Consider the following 18,579-nt stretch of genomic DNA (forward strand, 5'->3'; position numbering starts at 1 on the left):
GATGCGAGACTTAGTGATAACTGAATTTCTGAAGAAGACCAGAAAATGTGGTCCAAGAATCAACAAATAATGTGCAAAGATATTTTCGTTGATTGCTTCATTGCTTTTTCCAAAAACAATTGTAAAAGTCCCTTGTTTAGTAGGCTGACTGACGAGAAACGGCCCTTCAATGCATCAGACGAAATGGCGCCGTGCGAGCTCCAAAGCTGCAGCATAAACGTACGTTGTGTAACGTAATAACGTAATCTTCGTGCATAACTGGGCGAAAGATATGTGCCAACTTTACAGGAAAATTAAAGAGACCTTTCAAGAGAAGGGAAACAACTGAATGAATATCAACACTTCAGATAACAAACACATAGTAAGAAAAGAAGTGGAAACTGAAAAGTGAAATATACTGGGTCTTATGTAAGGGAAACCAAATTGAGAACAGTATTGTCGAAAGAGAAGAGGAAGCAGGTAAACATGAGATGGGGGGAGGGGGATGATACCGTGAGAAGAGTTTTACAGAGCACTGAAACCCTAAGTGGAAACAAGGTCCCTGGAGCAGACACCATTCCTTCAGAATTATTGAGATCCTTGGAAGACACAGCCATGACAGAACTACTCCACCTGGTGCGTAAAATACATGACACAAGCGAAATACCTTCACTCTCCAGGAAGAATGTAAGAATTCCATTTCCCAAAAGACGTAATAGAAACATTAAAAGGTCCATCCTCCTCAACTAGCGAAATGAAAAATGTGGTGAACTAATCGTCAAAAGACAGAGAACCAGTAACACCATCAATTCATATAAAATGATAAGAAGCGAAAATACTGTATAGAAGCCAGGAAAGCGTGATCAAATAGTGTTAAGAGGGTCAGACTAGAAGATCTAAAAGTTCAGTTGACAGAAGTAGAATCGGAGCATACACAAAACAACGTAAGGAACTTCTACTGAGCGTTCAGAACCAGGTTAAGTAAACATCCATTGTGAAGCTTACAGTTTAAAGATCTAAAAATGCTCAAACTTGCGTACAACAACACGGAAAAGAGTAAAATATTTGCAGAATATTTGCAACAGTTGCACAACTGCTAACCACGACAGGAAATTTTCAATTTTGACAATGCAGCACCAAGAGAACAAGACACAAAGTCTTCAACATTCAAAAAAATTAAAGAAAAGAAACTTAAAAAAGCAAAGCATATGGGGAAGAAAATATAACTACAGAATTATGGAAAGACTAGTGATAATACGATAGCTTGCTTAACAAAAATAATTCAAGAAATCTGGGAAATAAACACGCCACCGGCTAGATGGTCATCTGCATCAATACAGTCCCTACATGAAAAGGGAGATATAACGGATCATATAAATTATAGAGAAATCTCCCTCTTGTCAGTGACATAGGCCCGACGGCATTTTTACGCAAAGCTGAAAGAATACTTGATCCACAGTTAGGGGGATATCAAGGAGGCTTCAGGAGAGCAGATCATGCGTAAAACAAGCCATAAACTGAAAGCACACCTTAGAAATTCGGTAAATCAGAAGCCTGAAATATGTGGTAACATTTGTAAATTTCTGTTGATTCTGTTGATAGAAATAGATTACTCAGCATTTTAACAGAATTTGGACTGGAATGCAAATCAACAGCAATAATTACAGCAACTTTAACCAACACAACATCAATCAATTTATGGGAGAACTGTCAGAAAATTAAAAAAAGAAATTAGGAATAAGAGAAAGAGATGGACTGTCCCGCCCTATTTTCTAACCGTGTGTTGGATAAAGTGGTTAGAGAACGGGGGAAAGCCACAAATACTAATCGCGTAGAGCTAAGAAGAAAGCCAAACGAAATTACTGTCGATTGTCTGGCATTTGCAGATAACATGACCCTTTACATACCCACTTGAACGTGCACAGGAACAAACTACAGAACTGCAACGTCAACTAGCAAAAGTAGGATTACAAATATCATTTGAGAAAAGATAGTTCATGATAAGCATCAATAAGAATCTCAAAAGCTTAAAATAATGACAATGGAATATCTAAAATACTGTTGTAAATATCTAGGAGAAACGGTTTATTTTGTTTCAGAGCAACTGCTTTTGCCAATGTGTGATATAATTCTATTGAGTTCTCCGTTTTTATGTAAATCAAAGGTCGTTTGCAAACACCCGATCCATATGTGGCCAATTGCTTCAGATAGCGTGTTCTTTGTTTATCATACCTAAAGTTAGTGGAGTAAATGTTGGTTCTGGTGGAACGTAACGGACAGTTCCGACTACAAAGTAAAACTGTTTTATAATGATGTAGGCTGAAGCAATGAATTAAAATCTATACCAGCAACAGGATTCAAACCAACGTCTCCTGTTAATTAGGCAGATACACTAGCTGTTACGCCACACTGACACTGCAGCCACTGTAGCTTCATGGACTGTTCTCGTACATCTCCCTCCCTGCGTGGCGTCAACTTGTCAATGTACAGACTGAGTAACATACTGACATACTAACTTCTCATCTACCGTTTCTCTTTCAAGTCGTTGACTCTTATAATTGCGGTCTGTTTTCTGTAAAAGTTGTAAATAACCTTCTGCTCTCTGCATTTTATTCTTGCTATCTTCAAAATTTCAGAGAGGTTGTCCAGTCAACATTATCAGATGTTTTCTCTGTATCTGCAAATACTGTTAACATCGATTTCCCTTTCTTCAGCCTATTTTATAGGATAAGTTGTAGGGTCCTTACATCATCGAGTGGGCCTGCATTTTCTCCGGGACTGAAACTGATCTTCGACAATGTCAGCTTCCACAACATCTTGGGGTAGTATTCCACATATTAGCACCTACCTTACTTTTTATTTTGATCGATTACTTCCTTTGTCCACACTCTTTCGGCGGTTTTTTATGGAACTTAGATGAAGACTTCGTGGTATCTGTTTCCAAAATCGATTTGATTTTTTTCCTACTCGGTTAATTTCTTTGTTACCTCAGCAGTATGCTTTGAGTCATTATCAGAAAAAAATCCCCCAAACAGTAGTACCACCACCACTGTGTTTCTCCAATAACTGCTATTGTTTCTGTCGACTTCTAAAGTGTATGTTGAACACGTTTCCACGAACAGTCACTTCTCTTGCACCATTTACGAGCTTTTTATCGTTTTCGAAATGTGCAGTTTTGTTGTGTGCCTCAGCAATGACGTTAACAGTCTTATGGCATGCATCAGAACACAAACATCGAAATGAATGACGTGCTGCTTGCATCCGGCAAAGTTTAAGGCAGCAGCAGATGTGGCGCATCATCCCACGCTTGGAGCGACTGAGAGAAGACTAAGACAGAGTTTAAAAACTGCGTGTTAGGTACAGGTGTTTCGCCAGCACTTTTTACGTCAGTGTGGGCTAAGCATACTGAAAAGTGCGTGTTTTTTGTGCTTGTCAGAATTTAGAGCTTGTAGAGTAGTTCTGTGTGCCCTTGAAAAATTTACTCTACGTGTCGTAGCCCTTCGGAATACATACTGCAACAAATGTTTTCTTTGGTTTTAGGTGTCAAAAATGAATACCTGCCATCCAACCACACATCACACTGTTGCCTTTGAGGAGAACATTTTGGACAGTTTAGATCTACACTATCTGATCACAAGTATCCGGACACTACTATGTAATGCAGAACTGAGTGACAGATGTCGCAAGAGGCGGACACGCATATATATAAAAGGAGGCGAGAAGTATTGTGTTGTCAGAACTGGAGCAGTAACAGCCCTCAGCACTATGGGACTTAACTTCTGAGGTCATCAGTCTCCTAGAACTTAGATCTACTTAAACGTAACTAACCTAAGGACATCAAACACATCCGTGCCCGAGGCAGGATTCGAACCTGGTACCGTAGCGGTCGCTCGGCTCCAGACTGTAGTGCCAAGAACCGCACGGCCACTCCGGCCGGCTGTAACAGCAGAATGGGTCGTCAGGAGAGCTCAGTGACTTCGAGCGAGAACTAGTCATTAGGTGTTACCTGAGTAACAAATCCATTGGGGACATTTCAATCTTTCTAAAGCTCTCCACGTCGACGGTTCGTGATGTGACTGTGAAGTGGAATGATGAAGGAACAATCACAGCTTGTAGTGCTTCGAGAATTTCGGGATAAATTCTAGAAACACTTGGGTTTCCACTGTTTCGAACACCCGATATCTTAATGACGAGGGTAAGAGAGCCTTTTTACTGCGCCAGATGGATAGATCACATAACTCATGACGAGGTATTGAATAGAATTGGGGAGAAGAGGAGTTTGTGGCACAACTTGACAAGAAGAAGGGACCGGTTGGTAGGACATTTTCTGAGGCATCAAGGGATCACAAATTTAGCATTGGAGGGCAGCGTGGAGAGTAAAAGTCGTAGAGGGAGACCAAGAGATGAATACACTAAACAGATACAGAAGGATGTAGGTTGTAGTAGGTACTGGGAGATGAAGAAGCTTGCACAGGATAGAGTAGCATGGAGAGCTGCATCAAACCAGTCTCTGGACTGAAGACAACAACAACAACAACAACAACACACATGTCTGTGTGTGCAGGAAGGACAGCTGTCACGAGGAGCCAGGAGCTGTGTCAGACGAGCGGCCCCGACAAGTGGTTACCAGCAGCGCCTTGGAAGTTATATCAAAAAGTCAAAGAGTGTTTGGGTAGTGTTACGTGGTTTGTGGTGTCATGAGGATTGTTACAGAGACAGATGAAGCGTGTCTTATATAGAGACCTTTACTTTATGTCTTGTCTCTGCATGAGGCAGAACATATGTAACTGTATGGGTGTTTAGTAGATTCTGACATTTATCTTTGAACCAGTAGACTTGCTGGAGTTTGTACAGAATAATTGTTACTTTGGGACGAGAGTTGAAAATATATTGTTGTTCAACTGACAAGGTCCTACAAGTGCATAATTTATTTCAAAAATGTAGAGCCCTTTAACCTGATACGGTCTTCGGAGATGAATTAAACGGTGAGAGTAACGTAGCTGATAACCCAAAGAAGAGGATCGGCTGCACGCACAATGTGTAAGTCAACTGGAAGAGACGTGCGAGCCGTGCAACCCAACACCGCACTGTCTCTTGTCGTCCAAGAAAGCGTTAGAAGCTAAACCAAGACTAGGGAGACGTGTACTGACCGACAGGGACTGTCAAGGATTTCGGAGGGTGCTTGTAAAAAATCGCACGAAATTCGCGGAAGTAGATACTTGTGAACTCCAAAGCGCTACCAGCTGTCCGACTAACGCAATGACTTTGCGTAAGGAGCTGAAAAGAATTGAGCAGAATGGTTGAGAAGTTCCTCACAGGCCACACTTTTATGGAGCCAGTGTTAAGCGACGAGCCCGCACCTCGTGGTCGTGCGGTAGAGTTCTCGCTTCCTGTGCCCGGGTTCCCGGGCTCGATTCAGGGCGGGGTCAGGGATTTTCTCTGCCTCGTGATGGCTGGGTGTTGTGTGTTGTCCTTAGGTTACTTAGGTTTAAGTAGTTCTAAGTTCTATGGGACTGATGACCACAGATGTTAAGTCCCATAGTGCTCAGAGCCATTTGAACCATTTTTTTGTTAAGCGACGCAAGAAATGGTATAAAGAGCGATACCACTGGACGGTGGATGGCTGGAAACGAGTAATTTGCAGTGATGATCATGCTATACCCTGTGGAAATCCGATAGAACGGTTTGGATTTGGCGAATGCCTGGAGAACGTTGCCTGTCATTGTGTGTAGTGTCGACAGTAAAGTACGGAGGAGGTGATGGTATGGTGTGGCGGTGTTTTTCATGGTTGCAGTGTGGTCCTCATTTTATCTTTAAGAAAACGTTAAATGTGGAGGGATATGGATGCTTTTTACAGCAACTGTACTGCGTGCAGTGGAGGAACAAAAAATGGCTCTGAGCACTATGCGACTTAACTTCTGAGGTCATCAGTAGCCTAGAACTTAGATCTAATTAAACCTAAATAACCTAAGGACATCACACACATCCATGTACCAGGCAAGACTCCAACCTGCGACCGTAGCGGTCGCTCGGTTCCAGACTGTAGCGCCTAGAACCGGTCGGCCACTACGGTCGGCGAAGTGGAGGAACGGTTGGGAGGCTATGAACGGTTCTATCATTCCGACAATGTATCTGAGAGACGATGGTTTGTGGACAATAACATTTTCGAAATTGATTGGCGTGCCCAGAGCCCCGAACTGAACCGAATGGAACGCCTTTGGATTGAAACTTCCTGGCAGATTAAACCTGTGTGCCCCACCGAGGCTCGACCTCGGGACCTTTGCCTTTTGCGGGCAAGTGCTCTACCAACTGAGCTACAGAAGCACGACTCACGCCCGGTACTCACAGCTTTACTTCTGACAGTATCCGTCTCCTACCTTCCAAACTTTACAGAAGCTCTCCCGAGTTCGAGTCTCGGTCGGGCACACAGTTTTAATCTGCCAGGAAGTATCAGCGCACACTCCGCTGCAGAGCGAAAATCTCATTCTGGAAACTTTTGAATTGAGTTAGAACATGGACTTCTCTGCAGACTCCAGCGTCTAACATCAGTACCTCCTTTGGTTCCGGGTCTTGAGAAAGAATTGCTTGAAATTCATACACAGATATTGAGACACATCGTTAAAAGTGTCCTTACCAGAGTTCAAGCCGTCATAAAGGCGAGGGTTGGACACACCTCATATTAATGTCCACTAATGGGTATCCATACACTTTTAATCAGATAGTATATATTAGCAAGTCAATGTGTATGGCGTCTGTTCAATTCGTGTACTGAGGGGAATATGAAAACGGCCTTGCTGTGCTGGTACTGCGAACTGCTGAAAGCAAGGGGAAACTACAGGCATATTTTTTTCCGAGGGCATGCAGCTTTACAGTATGGTTAAATAAGGCAAACCTAATTTTCTAGCACTTGTATACTCAGAGAAAGCTTTTGACAATGTTGACTCGAATACTCTCTTTCAAATTCTGAAGGTGGCAGGTGTAAAATACAGGGAGCGAAAGGCTATTTACAATTTTTACAGAAACCAGATGACAGTTATAAGAGTCGACGGGCATGAAAGGGAAGCAGTGTTTGGGAAGGGAGTTAGACAGGGTTGTAGCCTGTCCCCGATGTTATTCAATATGTATATTGAGCAAGCAGTAACGGACGGAAACAAAAGAAAAATTCTGAGTAGGTTTTAAAATCCATGGAGAAGAAATAAAAACTTTGAGGTTCGCCGATGACATTGTAATTCTGTCAGAGACAGCAAAGGACCTGGAACAGCAGCTGAACGGAATGGATAGTCTCTTGAAAGGAGGATATAAGATGAACATCAACAGAAGCAAAACGAGGATAATGGAATGTAGTCGAATTAAATCGGGTGATGCTGAGGGAATTACATTAAGAAATGAGACACTTATAGTAGTGAAGGAGTTTTGCTATTTGGGGAGCAAAATAACTGATGATGGTCGAAGTAGAGAAGATATAAATTGTAGACTGGCAATGGCAAGGAAAGCGTTTCTGAAGAATAGAAATTTGTTAACGTAGAGTATCGATTTAAGTGTCAGTAAGTCGTTTCTGGAAGTATTAGTGTGGAGTGTGGCCTTGAATAGAAGTGAAACATGGACAATAAATAGTTTGGACAAGAAGAGAATAGAAGCTTTCGAAGTGTGGTGCTACAGAAGAATGCTGAAGATTAGATGGGTAGATCGCATAACTAATGAGGAAGTAATGAATAGGACTGGGGAAAAGAGCAGTTTGTGGCACAACTTGACTAGAAGAAGGGATAGGTTGGTAGGACATGTTCTGAGGCATCAAGGGATCACAAATTTAGCATTGGAGGAGGGCAGCGTGGAGGGTAAAAATCGTAGAGGCCTCTCAACAGATACCCCTCCGTTGTGGTTGCACGGTACGGCCGTCTGTATCGCTGAGGCACGGAAGCCTCCCCACCAACGGCAAGGTCCATGGTTCATGGGGGGGGGGGGGGGGGGGTTATACTGTTAGGGAGAGATAAATTTCACAAAGTTAGATGCAAGATTATTAAGCAATTCCGATGTCATTGAGTAACTTTGGCAACCAACCAGGTTTGTAATTCTTGAGGTTAATTCTGTGAGTGTAACTTTAGTAATTTCATGATTGTTTTGGATGATTTATGATTCAAATTCTTCTTATAATAAACTACAGAGTTTATTTAAATCTTGTGTTTATTATTACATTACTACTTTCCGCTGATAAAATGCAAAGTCCCCACCCTAAGATTCACTGCCGGGAACATAATATTTCATAGCGTTTTGTGCATTAATTACAGCACTGAGTTTCAAGTGCTGGGTTTTGCAATTTGAATGAACAGTGTATGTGATGCCATGACTAATAACGTGATATTTTTTTTTTCCTTTCTGTAACTACCTTCAGTGGATTCGCATTCGGGAGGACGACGGTTCAATCCCGCGTCCGGCCATCCTGATTTAGATTTTCCGTGATTTCCCTAAATCGCTCCAGGCAAATGCAGGGATGGCTCCTTTGAAAGGGCACAGGCGACTTTCTTCCCCGTCCTTCCCTAATCTGATGAGACCGATGACCTTGCTGTTTGGTCTCTTCCCCTAAACAACAATCTCTTTTTTGCTACCATGAACTTCATAGATGTATTTCTGATGACGTAGAATAATTTTCATTTCGCTATATAGTGTAGAACATGAAGTATCACAATGTTTACTTTGCTGTATTCTATACGAGTCCCTTATGTAAAGACTTGAATTTTTTCTGATGATGTTTCACACAGTTTTATGAAATGTACTGTCTGAAATGGGATACAATAGGCAGAAGTGTTGTAAGAATTGTTGAGTGAGAGAGGTATCGATAGTTGTCGGGTCAAACAGTGTGTGGAGACGATCGCGGATGGTGCGTGATCGTGGCTGTGCGGAAGCAAGTATTGTGTGTAGTAATGGTGCGCGTTTAACGCCTGACTTTGGTGTGACAGACACGGTTTGAAATTTGACGTTATGATGGACAGGGTAAACGGATGACGTGTTACGCGAACGCTGTTGGTTTTTGTAGAATGATGCTTGTGGCAGTGCACTCGTGAACATACAATATTGTCAGTTTAGAATCGGATTTCATTACATAAACTGTGATTTGAATATTCCTCATTTTCTTGACAACGAAATATGGCATATGCTGAAACACTAGCCACCAGTGTGGAAACCGTGAACTGTGTTGCTGCGTAAGTGACTGTCTTCATGGGAACGGTGTATCGTGAATCATGAATATTAAGAGCAGATGGACTGTCTAACTTCGCAACTGGAAAATTTTAGGAAATGGAATGTTAATTCAAACACGATGTATATGGACTGTGCCAAACTATCGTGTGTGAAAGCTGCAGCTGAACTAATACGACCTTCAGTGCTGCATAAACAGTTACTTTGCTCCGGCCTACGACAAATGGATGCTACCCAACTTAATACTATCACCAGCCGAAAGAGGATGTAAGGAAAGAGGATATAAATTAATGCCAAGGATACGACTGGATGAACTTATAGGATTCAAATCAGCAACTTGCAAATGCTTCCAGCGCCGTCGCCACATCACGCCGACCCAGAACAGATAAGACTCGAAACCAATTCTCTCTTCGAGAAACTCACAGTCGTAACCAATTTAATTTCTTTGTGCTTTGTAACAGACTATCTCTTAACGTTTCTCTCCCTAAATATAATTAGTGTATTGTAAAAACTGTTTACCTTCAGTGACTGTTAAAAAGTCTTTGCATGCGCTGTGTGTCTTTTGGAGGGGTGTGCTTTCTCGTACATATACATTCGTTTAGGTAGGAGAATTTGTGTGTTGTACTGTGAAATGTGGCCAGACGTGTAAGTTGAGGCGCCGCCATTGAAGTTATTTACACCGACCAATTATAAGGAAGCAGCTTATTTGCCATTGTTTCAAGTTAGCGTATTAAAGGAAAGGTTATATCTGACAGCTGTCAAAGTGCGCAATCTTTGTTCACATGCCTCTTAACGTCTTATTTCCATTAATTCATATTTAGGTGCAAGGTTATCTGGGTTTTACTGTTACTGGTAAGCAAGAGTACAGTATACTGTGTCTATATTTATCAAATTAGCTTTCAAGTGTTTTGCTGGTTTCCTCTGTGAAAGGAAATTATTATCAGAATTTTTACAGTTTTGGGAAACTTCTCATATAGAGGTTTGCTTTAGAAGTTTCCGATAGTAAAAAGGGTTCTTGGGGTTTATACAGTTTTAATTTACTTCATGCAGTTTCTCTTTACACATTTTTCTTATTACAAATTCACAGTCATAGTAAATCTGCAGGAATCGTTTTCTTCACGTGTAGCATTAGCTTTTTACGTTATTAAATAGCTTGAAACTTCCTTTCAGATTAGAACTGTGTGCCGAACCGACACTCGAACTCGGTACCTTTGCCTGTTGTGGGCAAGTCCTCTACTGGCGGAGCTACCCAAGCACACCTGACGACCCATCCCCCCAGCTTCAGTTCTGCAAGGTTCGCAGAAGAGCTTCTGTGAAGTTTGGAAGGTAGGAGGCGAGATACTGGCAGAAGTAAAGCTGTGAGGACGGGGCGTGAGTCGTGCTTGGGTAGGTCATTTGGCAGAGCACTTGCCTAAGACAGGCAAAGGTCTCAAGTTTGAGTCTGTCCGGCACACGGTTCTAGTCTGCCAGGAACTTTCATATGAGCTCATACTCAGCTGCAGAATTAAATTTCATTCTGGATTAAATAACTTATTTGCATAACAATGTTTTTACACTAGGATAAACCTAAAGTGGTAGCACCATTTTAAACAGACAGGCTTTGTACTTGGAAGGATGGAAGATCCAGTTTCCACCTGGCGATCGTAATTTAGGTCGTCAGTGGTTTCCCTAAATTATTTCAGAAAAATGCAGTAATGGTTCCTATTATTAGGCCATGGCCGACAATGTGTTCCATTTTTGTCGAACTAGACTTGTAATTATGTACCAGTGGCGAAGACTGGCTATGGCCACGGAAGAGGTGTGGTGCTCACATACCCCTACGCATCTTCATCCAGTGATGCCCGTTGTCTGAGGATGATACGGTGGTCGGTAAGTACCGTTAGGCCTCCCGAGGCCTGTTCAGATTATAGACGTGTATGTAAATGCCCGTATGTTCTTAAGGAATAGTACCACAGCATGCAAAATGTCCTTGTAAAAGTTGCTGACGGTGCATACAGTGTTATTGCTACCAGCAGTGGTGTTACTGAGGAGACGAGCTCGCGACAGCAGAACACGGTGGTGAGTCAGTGGAGCGGGCAGGTGGTGAGCGGCGAGTACCTGCACGAGCCCTTGGATGACCCGGATGGCGATGAAGGCGTAGACGCTGCTCCGCACGAGGAGGGGCGTGGCGAGCGCCAGCAGGGCGCTGACGGCGACGGCGCTCGTCATGAGGACGGCGCCGCCCACGCGCAGCGCCAGCCAGCCGCCCAGCAGCTGCGTGCAGATGTAGCCGTAGAAGAAGGAGCTCAGCACCAGGCCCTGCAGCTCCGTGTCCCAGTCGAACTCGCTCTCCTGCCGGCAAACACCACGCTACTGTGAAACAGCCGCAGCATGCACTCAATCATATTGCACTGCTACACTAAGAAGAAATGCACATGATAAACGGATATTCATTGGACACATATATTGTACTAGAACTGACATGTGATTACATTTTCACGCAATTTGGGTGCATAGATTCTGAGAAATCAGTTCCCAGTACAACCACCTCTGGCCGTAATAACGGCTTTGATACCCCTCGGCATTGAGTCAGACGGAGCTTGGATGGTGTGTACAGGTACAGCTGTCCATGCAGCTTCAACAGGAAACCAAAGCTTATCAAGAGTAGTGACTGCCGTATTCAGACGAGACAGTTGCTCGCCCACCGTTGACCAGACCTTTTCAATTGCTGTGAGATCTGGAGAATGTGCTGGCCAGGGCAACAGTCGAACATTTTCTGTATCCAGAGAGGCCCGTAGAGGACCTGAAACATGCGGTCGTGCGTTATCCTGCTGAAATATAGGGTTTCACAGGCATCGAATGAAGGATAGAGCCACGGGTCGTAACACGTCTGAAATGTAGCGTGCACTCTTCATAGTGCCTTGAATGCGAACAAGAGGTGACCGAGACGTATAACCAATGGCACCCCATACCATCACGCCGGGTGATATGCCAGTATGGCGATGACGGATACACGCTTCCAACGTGCGTTCACCGCGATGTCGCCAAACACGGATGCGACCGTCATGATGCTGTAAACAGAACATGGATTCATCCGAAAAAATGACGTTGTGCCATTCGTGCACCCAGGTTCGTCGTCGGGTACACCATCGCAGGCGCTGCTGTCTGTGATGCAGCGTCAAGGGTAACCGCAGCCATGGCCTCCGAGCTGATAGTCCATGCTTCTGCAAACGTCGTCGAACTGTTCGTCCAGATGCTTGTTGTCTTACACGAGGCATCACAACAACGTTTCACCAGGCAACGCCGGTCAACTGCTGTTAGTGTATGTGTAAACAGTTGGAAACTTTCCTCATGTCAGCACGTTGTAGGTGTCGCTACCGGCGCCAACCTTGTGTGAATGCTCTGGAAAGCTAATCATTTGCATATCACAGCATCTTCTTCCTGTCGGTTAAATTTCGCGTCTGTAGCACGTCATCTTCGTGGTGTAGCAATTTTAATGGCCAGTAGTGTAGTTCAAAGGACACCACAATGAGTTTATGGTACTCCTCTGGCCACCAGACTCTACCGATTTAAACCCAGTCGAGAATCTATGGGACCACCTTGATCTGGCTGTCCGTGCCACGGGACCTCAACCAAGAAGCTTACTGCAGGTGATCACGGCTCTGTAGTCGACATGACTCCACATTCTTGTGGTACCTATCAGAATCTCACTGACTCTCTTCCTGCAAATCTCGCAGCGGTCTGTCCTGCGAAAGATGGTTTTTGACAGGTGGTAACATTAATGTGACTAAACAGTGTAATAATAGAAGCAGCTTTCTTTCGCACAGATACATGACGACTTTAAACCTGTTGCTTGAATAGGGATGTGGAAATCGAAATAAAGTAATAACTGCTTGAATAATGGAAAAATCGACTGAAAAGAATAGTAGAAAAAATTTTGAAGGTAATATCTCAATCTATGCACCATCTTGGGTGATACCACTATCAACAGACCTTGAATATCATTACACTCAAGTTCAATAAACGTAATTTGCTTTATATATAGCTACTTCCAGTAGTGTGCGGTACCAAATAATCACCGTAACCACTGATATTGTCGATCTGTCCACAAGTTCTTAAACACACGAAGCAGAATATTTTAGGACAGGTAAAGCAAGTTCAATAGGTGCCTATCAACTCTGTGTCATTCCCTTCGCATTAATTGCATTTTTTTTGGCCTTGAATGTGACAATGTCGATGCGGGAGCGCTCTTCCAGATACGGCGTTAATTATTCTTGTCTGCACAGAACCTCTTGATGTAGGATCTCGGCGGGGAGTGAAATGATGAACAGATAGGAGTTGAACTTATAACCGTGCGAATAAATGTTACTTTTCTAGTAACGTTTCATAACACTTTCAATGAGCCATTAAAATACTCATTTTTTAGCAATGCTGGTACGACGGATCCAAGCCTACGTCCGTATTCTACGTCCGTCCTGAAACGAAAGAGGTCAAGATACATGAATTAATAAGTCGAAGAGCGTATTTCTTACTTTGTTTCATACAGATATTTGACTATGTTTCAAAACATTATCTTCGCCACAAAACAACTCGTTAATTTAGTTTTGGTGTTGTCTTTGGTTTATATCTCATTCAGTTTACCTATAGCGTATATACAAGAAAAAAAGGAATAGAAAAATACACTACACTAGAAGATGCTGTGATACGCAAATGATCAACGTTTCAGAGTATTCAGACAAGGTTGGCGCCGGTGGCGACACCTAAAACGTGCTGACATGAGGAAAGTTTCCAACCGATTTCTCATACACAAACAGCAGTTGACCGGCATTTCCTGGTGAAACGTTGTTGTGATGCCTCGTGTAAGGAGCAGAAATGCGTACCATCACGTTTCCGAGTTTGATAAAGGTCGGATTGTAGCCTTCGCGATTGCGGTTTATCGTATCGCGACATTGCTGCTCGCGTTGGTCGAGATCCAATGACTGTTAGCAGAATATGGAACCGGTGGGTTTAGGAGGGTAATACGGAACGCCGTGCTGGATCCCAACGGCCTCCTATCACTAGCAGTCGAGATGATAGGCATCTTATCTGCATGGCTGTAACGGGTCGTGCAGCCACGTCTCGATCCCTGAGTCAACACATGGGGAAGTTTGCAAGACAACAACCATCTGCACCAACAGGGATCTCTCACTAACTGAAAACGTCTGGTCAATGGTGGCCGAGCAACTGGCTCATCACAATACGCCAGTCACTACTCTTGGTGAATTGTGGTATCGTGTTGAAGCTGCATGGGCAGCTGTACCTGTACACGCCATCCAATCTCTGTTTGACTCAATGCCCAGGCGTATCAAGGCCGTTATTACGGCCAGAGGTGGTTGTTCTGGGTACTGATTTCTCAGGATCTATGCACCCAAAGTGAGTGAAAATTTAATCAATTGTCAGTTCTAGTATAAGATATTTGTCCAATTAATACCCGTTTATCATCTGCATTTCTTCTTGGTGTAGCAGTTTTAATGGCCAATTGTGTATGTTCATACACTGCGAGATGTGTGACACTTAGCATTATCCTGCTGGTAGATGGCACCATTTTGAGGAAAATCAAAATGCACGTATGAGGGGAGACTGTCCCCAAGGGCAGAAGCATATTCGTGTTGATCCAACGTGCATTCCAGAGTGACTAGATCACCTAGGGAATGCCTCGAAAAAATTCCACAGTCGAAACACTTCCTCGCCCAGCCAGGACCCTTCCTATGATTGATGCAGGGTGTTTGTTTTCAGACGCTTCACGCCGTACACGCATAAAACGTGAGTCAAAAAAGTAGCCGTGTTGCAAATGCTTCCAATCTTTGCCTGGAAGCCAATGGCCATGCTCTTGTGGACGTCAGACACATCGCTCTGCTTCTGTATTACGTCAAAACCTGCACCGCCCCCTCCCCGTCTTCAGGCTCTATGTCCCTCCACTGTTAGTGCTGTCGCCTGCCGTCTGCTGCGAGTTTTTACTGCACGCTGACGTCGAACATCAGCAGTGCTCACATTAATGTGACTGGACCAAGTAGTTCCGTACGCAGCCCATAATAATGATGTTGCGATCTTCGGTCAGAAGAATGAGCTCTCCAAAGCAGTCTATCCTGGGAAAATCCGTTCATCTTGGTATAAATACTGAAACCTGCATTCATTTGGATCTGCTTATTGCAGTCAAGTCTTGGTCTCACTCCGCAATCACCCTCTCTGGCCTCACCCACATCCACACTCCCTTCCATTATAAAATGAACTATCCCTTAAATGTCTCAAGCTGTGGCCTATCAACCTATCCTTTCTTTTAATCAAGTTTGCCATACGGTTATTCTCTCTTCAATTCGATTGAGTACCTCTTCACTATGACTGAACAGTTTATAAGTCAAGTTTCACTTCTGTACAAGGCTACATTCTAGATAAATACCTACAAAAATAATTTCCTATTATATCCAATATTCGATGTTAGCTACATTACCTTTTCCAGGAACGTTTTCCTCCCTATTGACAGTCTGTGTCTCCTTCATCGTAAGTTATTTTCTTGCCCGAACGTTAGAACTCACTGATAGCTTTTAGTGTCTCATTTTCCAATCTTTTTCCCTCAGCAACTCCTGATGTAGTTTGAAAACATTTCATTACCCTTCTTTTACTTTTATTGATGTTCATCTTGTAACTTCTTTTTAAGACACGATCCATTCCATTCAAATGATCTTCTAAATCATTTGCCGTATCTGACAATTATTAAGTCGTCGGCAAATATGAAAGTTTTAATTTCTTCGTTGATGAATGACAGCACCAGCCACAAATACTTTTAAAATGCTTTAGTTCAAAGAAATAACTGGTTTCGGGCTATCACGCCCATCTTCAGATGGCTAACGATTCCGATTACGTTCGACACTCGATTACATTTGACTCGCAGGATACAGAATTAAGAGCTTGTCACCCAAAGAATTGACACATCATGTAGAATTGTGGATAATGCAGAAAATTTTCACTACTTTCAAGAGCACCAGCACGAGTTTGCTGTACTTCGCTGGCCACACAGATTTACATACCGATAATAAAGGTTCCGCTTCTTGCTTTATTAGTGACGTGTGGTATTTGTAAATTATCTTTTATGTTAGAAACGGTGTGTACATGTTGATCCAGGAGAATGACGATTGCAGATTTACTCAAATTTTTTAGCCTAAATGCATTCACGTGTTCACGCTATCTTATATTAAAGCATGAGCCCGACTGGCATTATTCATGAAGAATCGTTAACGGCCACGGAGTTTACACGGCCCAGTATGGATAGAGTAACATTTTATCTCTTCTCCTTGAACTTTTACCTCCCTTCCAAATTTCTTCTTGGTTTTCTTTTACTGCTTGCTCAAAGTACATATTAAATAACCTACAAACCCATATCACTCCCTCTTAACTACTGCTTTCCTTTCATATCCTTCGTTTCTTATAGTTCCTGTGTTGATCCTGTTGTTGTAGATAATCTATCTGTAATTTATCCCTGCTAGCTTAAGAATTTAAGTGTGTATTCCAGTCAACATTGTCGAAAGCTTTCTTTAAATCCACAATTGCTATGTACTTAGGTTTTCTGTTCTTGAGTTTATCTTCTGAGACAATAAGCTTCTGAATTGAAGCACACAGGTCTGGGGTTCCACAGGTTCCTTCCTTGTTTCCAGTATGCTGAGTGGTTATAATTCCAGTGCAGCTACTCAGGAAGGTCCAGTGTGGGCAGCGAAACTTGGTATTATGCTAATGCATTAATGCGGAACAGATTTAAACTAGAAAAACATTAGTTCCAACTGTCGCCACCAGGTGCAAATTTTTGCCGTACACAGTTTGTACGACGATATAACATTCTCGCTGTCATTTGACACTCCATAATGTGAGTGAAAAGTATGGCTGCCGAGGAAAAGAGACCATGCACTCTTAGTGGAACTGTTTTAGGGAACGGTAGCAATCACATTGTTGCATTGAGAGAGTATCGCCGACTGGAAGGTCTGAGAGAGGCCTGACGCCAGTAAAAGGATTTAACAAGATGATAATGAAATACGAAAACACGGATGAGCTTGAGGTAGCACCTGGAAGAGGGAGGCATCCTATTATTGAGGAGGTTGCTATTGCTGTAACTGACCATGGAGCAAGTGCCTCAAATAGAGGTGGTGCTCGTGCAGCATCAGGAGCATTGTCCATTCCATGGTCAATGGTACGGAAAATTTTGCGGTATATTTTACACTGGTTCTCATACAAGATCAGATCGGTGCAGCAAGTGAAACCCCATGATCTGCAGCAATCTTCTGAACTTGCTCTTCGGTTTCTGAAAAGGTTTGAAGAGATGATCTATGGCTAGGCAGTATTCTATTGAGTGACAAGGCACATTTTGTACTTCATCGTGCAGTGAATTCACAAAACTGTCGTATTCGGGCACTGATAAACCTAGTGTAATACACGAATAGCCATGACACTCACCGTATGTGGCCGTGTGGTGTGGATTCAAGAGCACCTTTATTTTAAGTCTGTTCTTTCTTGAAGAGAATACACCCAGGGGAGCTGTCACGTGTACCATGACGTCTGAACGCTATCGCGACCACCCTGCACAGCATGTGATACCTACTTCGGAAGAGAGTAGCTGTGTGGGAAGCGTGCGAGATGGGGCAACACCTCATGTCGCTCGCCCAGTGAAAGACCTGCTTAATGCAACCTTTCACGAACGTTATCTCCAGAGGTTTTCCTGATGCATGGCCTGCAAGATCACCTGGTCTAAATCCAAGGAACACGCTTATCAACGACACGGTCAGTCTCTACCTGATCTGAGGCCATTATACAGGAGCACTTTGCTCAGATTCCATCGAAATACTGCGAGCAACTTGGATCACGTAATTTTACAGATGCAGCATCTCACTGACGTCTCCAGTGCTGGAATTGAACAAATTAGGTAAGCATTGGTTGAAAATAAAATCAGTAATATGCCGTTATCACTTGTATGACCTTTTCTGACCACGCCATGCTCCTAATTCATTACAAGTGGATACATTTCTATACGTCGTTCTTGCATGCGCAAGCGCCAGATTAGCATCTGGTGGCCAAAATTTGAACAATTGTTTTTCCGAAGGTAAATCTGTTCTGCTTTCAAGCGTTGGCATATCTACCAAGTTTCGCTGCCATACGATTATTACAGCCCACACTGGACCTCTGTGTGTAGCTGCACTTAAATTATAACCACCTGCTACATGTGAGCCACGTAGGAAGTAACACTGCTTTTAGTTCGCGAACGATTAAAGATATCGGAATGGGGTTTTCTGAAATTGGTGCAAGACGGAGATAAGCTTGTTGCATTTTTAACACTCGTAACCTGGTATCAAACGAGATGATGGAATGAGTGCTTTACGATTCAAAAAAAAAAAAAAAAAAATGCAGGTC

At 43.0% G+C, this 18,579-nt stretch overlaps 1 protein-coding gene across 1 annotated transcript in view; it reads right to left on the reverse strand.

Moving 5' to 3' along the window:
* The window catches only part of LOC126272466 (sialin-like), a 220,739-nt gene that overhangs the window by 129,046 nt on the left and 73,114 nt on the right, over window positions 1–18,579 (reverse strand). The window contains exon 3 of the mRNA XM_049975344.1: window positions 11,269–11,502. Coding sequence (XP_049831301.1) covers window positions 11,269–11,502 — 234 coding nt within the window. The remainder of the gene's footprint in view (window positions 1–11,268; window positions 11,503–18,579) is intronic.

The sequence above is a fragment of the Schistocerca gregaria genome, chromosome 5 (assembly GCF_023897955.1).
Source record: "Schistocerca gregaria isolate iqSchGreg1 chromosome 5, iqSchGreg1.2, whole genome shotgun sequence".
Taxonomy (NCBI): Eukaryota; Metazoa; Arthropoda; class Insecta; order Orthoptera; family Acrididae; genus Schistocerca; species Schistocerca gregaria.